This window comes from Alosa alosa, chromosome 7 (assembly GCF_017589495.1).
Source record: "Alosa alosa isolate M-15738 ecotype Scorff River chromosome 7, AALO_Geno_1.1, whole genome shotgun sequence".
NCBI lineage: Eukaryota > Metazoa > Chordata > Actinopteri > Clupeiformes > Clupeidae > Alosa > Alosa alosa.
This window is the reverse complement of record NC_063195.1, coordinates 22,575,234-22,586,583: the sequence shown is the minus strand read 5'-3', so window position 1 is coordinate 22,586,583 and position 11,350 is coordinate 22,575,234. Positions and strand designations below refer to the sequence as shown.

The following is an 11,350-nucleotide window of genomic DNA, read 5'->3' as shown; positions in this document are numbered from 1 at the left end:
TTGCCAGAGGCTGAATCAGTAGGCTACTACATTGAAACACAATTATTGCATGAGGCATTCCAGCCTACAAATTTAATAAAAGTAAACCATGCATGCATAATTAAAAAAAATAGCTCAATTTAGGCTACTTAAACTCACATAATAAGGTTTCTATTAGAGCACAGCGCACATTCAATGAATGAGTGAAAGGGACTGCCTTGTCTCACAATAAACAGCTGGAAATTGGAAAACACTTTTTCAACTACACAAAACTTTACAGTGATCATCAAATACCCCGTAGATTTAAGTGCCCATCAGTCTCAACATTTAACTATATATTAAAAGTCCAAAAGTAAATTAAATCCCATAGCAAAACCGAAAATCGTCTGCTTTTGATCGCCTAGTATGCCGCTCCAAACAAAACGCATGTCTCACAATAAAACGCACAATGTAAGAAATAAAGTTCTGCCTTGAATAAGCCTACCCCAAATAAATACCTGTGCTTTGCGAAGCCTAAGTAAATAGCAGACCCCGGACATAATGTAAGATTTACGGAAAGTATGCAATCATACGATGTTGGACGCCTGGCAATGCTGGCCGTCTTCTGTGCCTCTGACTCCGCTGCCTCATTTGGATGGTAGCCTAACTTCGACAGGTGGCCTTGAAGATTGGATATCGTATATGCAGACTACATTCTCTTTAACGTTACTTTACCATCTGCGGTGTACAACCCAAAGTATTTCCAGACACCACATTTTAGATGAGTTGGGGACGTAATTGTCCGCTCATGCTGGCAAAAATAAAATAAAAAACAAACTAATCATAGACTGTAAAAATGCGCTACACATGGCACTAAAAACCGAATAGTTTATTTATAGTTCGACAACGGATATTTCACGTCATGTTCGAATGCATATTTGCAACAGCAGGACGTCAGGCAGACCACTCTTAGTTAGAGCCGCTGTTATCCAATGAAATTAAGTTGCGCTTCAGGGCGACTCCAGGGCGACTCCACTGGACTCCACGCGCGTTCCCGAGCAACTTTTTCTTCTTCTTGTTACGTGGCAAGCAAAGTATGTGCATTATTGCCACCCTCTTACTGGAGGACGACTCTCTTTTTACAGAATATCCAATAAAAATCGACGTTGGTTCATGTGTCATTTCCAGCTTTAGAATTTGGCGCATGGTCAGAGCCGACTGGCGCTGGATCCGAGCCCCAGTGTTCATTATGGCGTTGACTATGAATTGGCCGGATTTACTAGCCTAGCCTCTGCCATTCATTTTTATGGAGGGTGGGACTTAGTCACTCTCTCCAGTTATATATAATACCTCCATGAGTGAAACCAGCGTCCTGGAGACACTCCCCTCCATGTTGCCACCATATTACCACATTAAAATATCCAATATATATATATCCAAAATACTCTTAACCAACCTAGGCATGGTCTAGGTTGGTTAGGTTGGTCCGTCCAGTTGATGTGGACTGAACCATAACCCTAAAAACCCTAACCAACCACCATCGTCCTAGGCACGGTCCGTCACAAACACAAAACAAATGAGCCAGTTATCTTACCTTAGCTTGCACCCCAGGAAGTGTAACTTCTCCTTACCCACAACCATTCACTTGCTCGTTCAGCCTTAGACCTCGTCCACGAATGCCCAATTCAGACAGCGAGCCAATAGCAGATCTGGCCACAAACCCTCGTGCGCCGATTTTAATAGGCCTTTGTCGAGCACTCCAACCTCGTTGGGCTGCCTCCTCTGCTATTTCAGTATATTTCCCTCTCTTCAGCCTCTTTCACTTTGTCTTCCCAAGGGACTGTAAGGTCAACGAAATAAACTATCTTCTCTGACTCCGACCACAGAAGAAGATCCGGTCTTAGTCTAGTGCTCACTATATGTGGAGATACCGCCATCTGCTGGACAAGATCAACCTTCATAATTGGACAATAACCTTCACCACCATCAAACATGTTCTGAATGCCTTTTTTAAAAAATCAGATACCGTATGACGCAGTCCACCTTAGTTTACCCACCTCTTATTTGACAAACTACACCGGAACAGTTTATGTTTTTATTCTGCCCTACAAAGGCAAAAGACCTTAACTCGCCAGAGTGTGAAACTGAGAAAAATGACTTTAAAGTTTTTTTGTTGTCCAGCCAATTGTATGATAGGTAGGACACTGAAAATTTGCCAAGTAATTGTCATAATGAATACATGTATCTACATGAAAAAAAAAAAAAAATCAGCTCAAACTTGACCTTTGACCCTTATTTGGAAGTTACTGTATTCTGCCTTTGCATTATCTGCAAAACAATAATGGGTCATACAAAGGCAAAATACCTTAACTTCTAATTTATTGACCATTTGGACTTTTATCACTCTATAGAAACATTTATATGATAACAATGATAGCCTTAAGATAACATTTAGTGAGTTTTGTCTAGTAAGGCTTAATATTAGGCCTCCATCAACAGAATATTACAAAATACAAAATAATGAGAAGGCTACACTGGAACATTTTAAAAACTTTATCGTTGTACTTAATTTAAGTAAAATAACACTTTAAGAGCCAGAAAACCAAAAAACAGCCACAACATGATCCAAGCCAATGCCATTGGAAACGTTATGCAATTACAGGAATTTTGCTACTCATGGACACATAATAATTTACTGTCTGTGTCGTATGGGGCGGAGGAGGAGTCACACGTTGATTGGATTTCTTTCTTGACAAATTAAAGGGACATCGACTTAAGGACATGCTGTGTAGTTTTGTTCGTATGGGAGTCAAATATTTTGCAACCAACACTGTCTAGCTTTAGCTAATAGCTTACTCATAGCGACACTTAAAATTGAATGACAACATATGAACAACGTTGCACTTTGATAGATTTTAGGCTAGCCTGCACATAATTATATTGCGAATGGGCTTGCTGAAAACTTGTGATGGATTTAAACAATGGATTTGTCTTCTCAGTGGATGTTGTTTTCCATGGATTTTTTTTAAAGGTAAGCTGCGATCTAAGTTCTATCTGCTGGGTTAGTTTGTTGTGCGACATGTTCTCCTCGCCCGGGGAGGGGCGGGGAGGTGTATCGTGGAGGCGTCCCCAACCCACTCAGCTTTGTTTTCTGCCAGTGAGTGGACTTGCAGATTGGCAGGCAGCTAGCCACCCTGTATGGCACGAGAAAACGTGTACTAGGCTACTAGTTAATAGTATCCAGGCTTTGAGACATTTATGGTGTCTTACAGTTGCCTGGCACAACATCTATCATGTAGGCTATTTGTGGATCAGGAACAGTTAACTAGCTAATTAGGGCTACATCCTAGCTGAATTTCACAAAATCTGAAGTAGTTAATGCTAGATAGTAAAACAACCACTGCAACATTTTCTTTTCACTTTATTGAAGTGTGGCTGAAGTGCTTCAATTAGGCCTACATACAATACATAGGCATAAGACACTCTGCCTTTGTTTTACCCACCACCAATGTTAATATGGTTTGCTGCGCTGAAATTACGGTGCACTGTAACTTAATTCCAGCGCTCTATAGAACCAAAAAACAAAGCTAAAGAACCACAACTGATGTTACGGGCTATGCCTTGGCTTACCCTCTGCTTTTTGAAGTTACGGCAAAAACAGCATCTTATTTTGATAAGAAAACAACAAAATTGACTCAAGATATTTGTCCACATGATAAAATTGATGCCCATTGTTCCAAAAATGACAAAAACTCATTTTTGATAAAATTGAAGTTACGGCCTTTTGCCTTTGCACGGCAGTATTGTCCAGGCTGTTTTTGTTGCCATTCATGAGCCTGGACTATCCACAGAGACCACATATTTTTTTTACCGTGTATTCAGGTCACCAGCAGCTAGCAGATGGTGAGGTGATGTTTGCTGTATGTGATATAAAACGTTTTAGCTTAGAAACCACATAACATCGCTTAGAGCACTTTTAAAAACATGCAACACGCAAAATATACAGGAGTGCAATATACAGTAAATATAGCCTTTGTTTCCTGTTACTACAAAGATAATATGAAGTTATTCTGGACTATTCTGACTGGGATTTAAGCAGTCTATACAATGTGTAATAAGTCTCATTATACAACACAACATCTATATTTAGACAGATATGTTCTGATCAGGGGCGCCTGCAGGAATTAATGCTATGGTGCGCACACCCATCCCCCCCCCCCGCCCAAAAAAAAAAAATCACGCGTCGACAATATTTGTCCGTTTCCCGGTTTACATAGCATAGCAACATTTATATGCAATAATACATCAACAATGTCTTCAATGACCTATTCATTTGGACAACTTGATACAGCCATATACAGGCTAAAGTTACCTTTAGTTTTGTTCTAGCTTACCGTGACGTCTGGCTTTAAACAGCTGTCTAATGCAGTCTAACGTTCTGACAAGCAATTGCCCACCTTGTTCTTGCCCATCTGGAATAACTCCTAGGTTTGCTGCATCCATTCTTTCTGTTTTCGTTGTTTAAACTTGTGATGTCCATGATGAGATTTGAGTAGGTGAATTAGCTCAACATTGTGTGCTGATTATATAGATAGCCGAGTAAAAGAAAACAAGTAGCCTAGTTGCGTGCCTGCGTGCGCATTCTCTCTCCTGCTCAAACAAAATGTGTGCGCGTTAATTTTGATAACGTGTTCACTAACTTCAATAGAAAATTGTAAATTGTAGCCTGATGGCATGCAGCTAATGGGATACTGTCCATAGTTGGGAAGGTATGGTGGGCCAAAACACACACAGGAAATTTTCTCTTGTTGAGTAGCCTGATGGTACGCACAGTGCGTAGAACTGTGAAGAACATGTCAGCCAGAGGGGTGAGTATTATAATGTATGTTTACATGACTTGTACATGTACTTTGGAGTGGGTAAGACTATGTTTTTAGTGGCAGGCTAACACATACTGATGACTTGCGCTAGCCTAGGACCTGCAAACTCTGAAATTAGGACTGAATGAAAGGTGTTGAAAATGGTGTTCACTGATAAATATCACACTTGCTAACTTGGAAATGAGGTCCTATGTCCAAAATCCTGAACCACCCCTTTAAGCATTTACTGACAGTTTTTTGTTGTGCACCTGGGATGTGCAAAATGGCCTCTGACCATCAGGAATTACCATTACCAAACAGTCACATTATTAAACTTTGAGATTTTGATTTTGAGATGTGATCAGAGTGCAATATATATTTCAGAATTCAACACGACCTGTTATGTGTATATTTTCCATTGTGTTTCAAGTGTTGCTTTCTGATTTAAATGTAAATAGAATGATGAAATGATTGTGTTAATATGTTACAGTAATATAGTTCTGCATAATGAGTGTCTGCATGATTCTGTCTTCCAGGGCTGCGAGTGGTGGTTTTGGGTTTTCATGAATCAGGGAAGTCATCTTTGATAAACACCTTACTCAATGAGACAGGGTCAGATTCTTGCAGAAAATTGATCTGTATTGATACCCCAGGCTGGTGGAGGAAGTATCCTTTGAGTGACACAGTAGACTTCATCAAACAAAAGATCGTTCTGAGTGTGAATGAATGTCTACCAGGACCTCACGCTTTCCTTCTGACCATCGACATTAATAATGTTCCATTCACTGAGAAGATCAGGAAGTCTGTAGAGGAGCACTTAGGGCTCTTTGGGGAGAGAGTTTGGGAGCACACCATAGTGGTGTTCACCTGTGGAGAATATCTCAAGGGTACAACCATAGAGCAGCACATTGAGAGTGAGGGAGAGGCTCTGAAGTGGGTGGTAGAGAAATGTGGGAACAGGTGTCACATGTTTAACATTGAGAGTACAGGAAGTTGTAATGAAGTTAATGAGAATAAGAACAAGCTACTGGAACAAATTGATGGCCTGGTGGCAAAGTATGGTAACAGCAGTTTTGACCTTGAGAAAATATTGAGGGAAGTTGAAGAGAAGAGGAACAATCATCGGGAGAGAGCAAAGATGAGACAGAAGAAGGTTATGGACGAAAGAGAAATGTTAAGTAAATACGGTAAGCTTAATTATATGAAGCAAAACTATGTATAAAGAATGGTCTTATGCCCCATTCTGATCTCATAAGTTTTCTTACATAAATGCAACAGTAAGTATAAGTAAGTAAGTATATATACTCTTTTGATCCCATGAGGGAAATTTGGTCTCTGCATTTATCCCATCCGCGAATTAGTGAATTCGCCGGGATTCAATTAGTGAATCCCGGCGCAGTGAGCTGCCTGCAACAACAGCGGCGCTCGGGGAGCAGTAAGGGGTTAGGTGCCTTGCTCAAGGGCACTTCAGCCGTGCCTACTGGTCGGGGTTCGAACCGGCAACCCTCCGGATACAAGTCCGAAGCGCTAACCCAGTGGTCCCCAAACTACGGCCCGCCACCTCATTTTGGGTGGCCCCCCAAACATGTCCGTGGTATATAGCATCTGGCCCGCACGGGAGAACGACATCGTCAAACTATGACCTCCGTAATTTCCCCCATTCATTCTCTATGGCGAGTCTTAACAATACACGTGAAATACTTTTTTTGTCCACTGGTGGTTGTTTTGGCGCAGTTTCACGTTTGCCATCGAAAACAGAATGAAATGTAGGCCTACCTGCAAACAATGTAAGAGGCCTATGCTGACTACATCAGTGCTCAAAGTATTCTAAAAGTTTATCAATTAATTGTTAATAACTAACTAACTTCTATTTAAGTCATATTTCTGGGACTTTCTGGGATAATTATTTTATAATTTCTTATTTCTATTTTTTTATTCACTCATTCAAATGTTCATAGAGTTCACAAAGTTCTCATAAGGTGATTTCAGATTTTTTTTGCCAGCACTTCATAAAACTCTTATAGTTTGAGAACTTTGAATTATTTGTAGGATATTGCTTGTTCACAACTTGAGCTGTGTATGCAGACAGAGTTCAGAGTTCACACATTTGGAATATAATACTTCTGGGACTCCCTGCTAATACTTTTGGGAATGCTAAAGTCTTTTTATTAGTATTATTTCATTTGAGCTACATTTTACACTGATATGGCATGGTGGCTACATAAACACAGCTAACAATGGTATTAAATTGCAGTAACCTATGATTGAATGTAATGGAATATTCAACAAAGGTAGACTGCTGTTGTTGCTGCTAAGCTATTTATGGTTACTGATACTCCGAGTTTCTGGCCCTCTTAGAGCCAGGCATAGTGAGCTGGCCCTCGGAAGAAAACGTTTGGGGACCACTGCGCTAACCAGTAGGCCACGACTTCCCCTATTTATATGCATGTATAAGTATATGAAAAGCAAACACAGAAAGCTGTGTAGGTTTAGTGATTCCTTGATGATGGAATGATCTACCAACTGCTGTCAAAACATTGTGTCCCTGTCCATCTTCAACAATCTCTTCCTTTTAATCTCTTCCAAGAACACCTGTTTTCCAACACCTTTAACACTCTATCTTGTCTTAACTACTATTGTGCACTTCTACACCTGATCTATACACTTGGTCAAATTAGTTGGAATTAGTACTTAGTGAAAGGTCTACTGATTTATTGAAGCATTGGTGTGTGAGAAAGTGAACATGACTTCTCACTGTTACGTACTCCCCCATTGACTTTGAATTGCGTTACCCATGAGGACGGGAGAATCTTTGGACATTTGCGCACGTACATACACCCGCACGCTCCCTTATAAACATTATGACTGCTTAAACTAATGGTGGTATTTTGTGAAGGTGTGTGGACGGCTTATGAACACAGGGGCGATGTGTTTAAGGGAAGGTCGGCGCGGGGCTATGCGCCATTAACGCATTCGCGTTCATTTTGTTTGTTTGTAACGCGGTTAGTTCGCGATTTAATTCACAACACTCAAAACTAATTTGCCATTGCTTATAACTTTATACTTTACCACCTCCATGACATGTAGTGCGGTACCCACTATTTCATGTCCCACTTACTCCCTGTTTCTGTCTAAAATCCTGGTTAACTCGTACATACTACTCACACATTTCCTGGTTCGCGGTCCGGTTTGACTGTTCCTATGCGGATGCGCGCGCCGCTGTAGGGGCAGTATTTCTCCCCGTCCCAGGGCAAAGCATTGTACACAGGGGTGTTTGGTTTGTAGTAATGTTTTGTATATGTGTTGTAAATAGGTGGTGTAAATGTTGTATAACACGGTTGATATAATAAGAATAGTTTGTTTTCATGTAATGTTTATTTTGTATTTAGTTAATAGCTTATTTATGGCCTTAGCCTAAAAATAATACCCTGATTGTTGGTATAGTCCAATTAGTCCTGAAGGGGCCAATTTAGCCTAATACTTTCTGCAATAGGGAAGAGAGGGTGAGTACTAGCTTGCTGTGAGGCTATGTACAAAGTGTTTGATTGCGGTGCTATCGTTTGGAACTAAAAGCATTATGCTATTTTGATTTATTTTTTTCTTTCTTGAAATTCTGAGTTAAGTATAAATAAACTTTGATATTTTTTTTGGATACCACGTTGAGCTCTGGTTTCCGTGTTTTCCACCTCCACCATCTAAAGCCAGTGAGCCTACACATCCCAATACTTGGGGTGACGCTCCGGTCCCTCACATGGTGTTCTTCAATTGTAAATTGTTTTGGATTCAAATGAGCTAATGGGCTTGTATTCTCAAATCTGCTCATTCAGGGGTTATACCATCACTATAAGAACTTAGGATTCTTCTATTGGGGTGGTTGATCTCGGGAAAAACATCTGCAATGGATACAATTCTGGGCCAAGTGGATCGTGTAAACAAAAAAAGAACTTATAAGTCTGAGAGAAACTCTAAAAAAGTTGCTGGAAGACAAGTCTCTGTTGTGGATACCCCTGGCTGGTGGAAGTACTTACCTGCCAAATGCACTCCAGAATGGGTGAAGACAGAGTTACAGAGAGGGCTGACGCTTGATTCCAAAGCTCCCCATGCCATTCTTCTAGCTGTTCCAGCAGACACAACCTTCCATGAAGAACAAAGGAAGAATATTGAAGACAACATGAAGATGTTTGGTGAGCAGGTCTGGAAGCACACCATGGTGCTGTTCACATGTGGAGATCGGCTTGAGGACACAAGCATTGAGGAGCACATTGAGAGTGAAGGACAGCCATTACAGTGGCTTGTGGAGAAATGTGGAAACAGATATCACGTCCTGAGTTGGAATGACAAAGAAGAGGAAGTCATGGAGCTGCTGAACAAGATTGAGGAAATGGTGGCCAGTAACAGTTTATTTTGGCCAGAACCTGAATCACAAACATGTATTGATAAAAAGACCACTAAAGATCTGATAGAAGTGCCAAATGAGATGGTGCATTTCTTAGACCAGAAATGGCAGAAAATGGATAGAGAATTAGAGGAGCAGATTGTGACCATCTGCAGTGAAACAACTTCAAAGCTGAAAGGAAGCATGGATGATCCAGGCACAAATTGTGAGTTTTGCTTTAGCTGTTTTCTTGCTTTTGCTCTAACTGGATTTTATGGTTACATAATATTAATTAACACTATAAGTATTATTAAAATAGGATAGAAATACAATAAGTATAAGTTATATTTCATTTGTAATCAGTCAGAGATACTCACCCATCGTCTCAGGATGAGGAAATAAACTCAGGAAAGGGCGCCAGTCCACCTGATCCTAAATTCCCCATTAAGAAATCTGTCTTTGATGCTGCCACAGGTAATAACTCCATTTTGTCATTGTCATTGCAAGGTCAAAGTTTTAAATCAAACGTGTGAAATGTATCTTGCATAAGTAATTGCCATTGCAAGGTTTTGACCAGTGTCCACATACAGTATTCAGTCATCATAAATGCTACATGATGTGATTAAGTGATCATTTGAATGCCTATTGAGCTCACCCATGTGATAAACCAGGGCTTGAAGACCAAGAGCCGGCCAGCGAGAAGTCTGCTGGTCAGATGGAGAGAATGAAAGAGATGTTGGAGAGGGAGTGGGGGAGACGGGAGTTGGGTGTCACACAGAGATTTCAGTGTCAGCTATTAGATCTAAGAGAATGTGGTAAAATTATACTTTAAAAGTGTGAGTGCCTTGTACTGCCTTTAAAAGAAAAAATGTAGGCCTGTTAAATGTAGGCCTGTTGTCCTGCAAGCTGGGAAATTTGTCCAGTTATGAATGTAAATAAATTGTAATTGCATTTCATGTAAACTATTCTGTTTTTGATGTGCTATGGTTATTGCCAGCAGTAGTTCCTCATTCATGTACATTTGAATCCCCCCAGGGTTTGAAGCTGATGTGCATGACCTTAACCAATCCTACAGAAAGGTCATCTGGTGGATGAATCGTGAATCATCAGGAATTGCCTCAGACCTACCTGTAGATGACTTACACATAGAGGAAATGGGTGTAAATTAGTGCTGTCAAACGATTCAAAGTTTTTAATCGCGATTAATAGCTGAATTCCTGTAGTTAATCACGATTAATCACATATTTTATCATATGATTAAAATTCTATTATTTTGCATTTCTGAACTTTCCAGGAGTCCATATTAACAATAAAGCAATTATTGTTTATCTTGATTGGGATTCAAATGAAAGCAAAGCAAGTTACTTTATTAACTGAACTTTAAGACATAGGTCTATTTGATTATTTCAAATCAAATTTCAAAAGATGTGCAGCAGACCTGAGGCAACACAATATATTCTTCAGAAATATAGCTGATATAAACTGAAATAAATGCTACTGCAGAAGTGCATGCACAAAATGTAGGCCTACACACATTATAAAGGGCATAACAAACAGAAAATATTATATTCATACTATATTCATTATCTTTGAGTTCAGTTGAAAATAAGGAACTTTTCAACATGAGTGTATTGCCATTTTATAGGCCTACAGTCTATGGTGCACTGTCACTTGCCACACACATCAACACCAACGTTTTTAACAGGCAAACACTGGATGAACAATGGATTTTATGGAGCAGCGACCAAATATAACTGAATCGTGATTTACACGGCTGCAAAGTGCGATGCTGGTGTGCGGAGTTGTATTGAAAAGAATCGAATCTAATGTAAATGAATGTCGAAAGCAGATTGCATCGCAAATAGTAGCAGCCAAAGAGGAATGTTGATAACAGAACAAGTGACGGTGAAAAAATCTTTGGCGGCACACAACGTCAGCCTAGGCTACTACTCTTTGGCCGGCTCGTTAGCCCAACCAAGTGTGTGCAGCCTGCCTTTACGTAGCTTACTAACGGCGCATCATCATAAAGATACATTTGATCTGCATCACGCCCCATTTCAGCGGAAAACACATGAACATTATACCATTGAAAGACAGTAATCTACTAATCACACGTTGACGTTACATCTAGTTATTAATTCACAGGACATTCAATCAT

The 11,350-nt window shown here is 40.1% G+C and overlaps 1 protein-coding gene across 1 annotated transcript; it reads left to right on the top strand.

The window, feature by feature from the left end:
* The first annotated feature begins 8,544 nt into the window (after positions 1–8,544).
* Positions 8,545–10,034, top strand: LOC125297829 (GTPase IMAP family member 7-like). The gene is made up of 3 exons (XM_048248330.1): positions 8,545–9,418; positions 9,556–9,666; positions 9,864–10,034. Exons 1-3 carry the CDS (start codon positions 8,716–8,718, stop codon positions 10,022–10,024), a joined length of 975 nt encoding a protein of 324 aa, XP_048104287.1. The 5' UTR covers positions 8,545–8,715; the 3' UTR covers positions 10,025–10,034.
* The last annotated feature ends 1,316 nt before the right edge of the window (positions 10,035–11,350 follow it).

Coding starts and splice junctions, on each gene's coding strand:
- LOC125297829 (XM_048248330.1), top strand. CDS start 8,716: ATGGATACAATTCTGGGCCAAGTGGATCGTGTAAACAAAAAAAGAACT. Junction 9,419..9,555: donor GGATGATCCAGGCACAAATT/GTGAGTTTTGCT, acceptor ATTTGTAATCAG/TCAGAGATACTCACCCATCG. Junction 9,667..9,863: donor TGTCTTTGATGCTGCCACAG/GTAATAACTCCA, acceptor GTGATAAACCAG/GGCTTGAAGACCAAGAGCCG.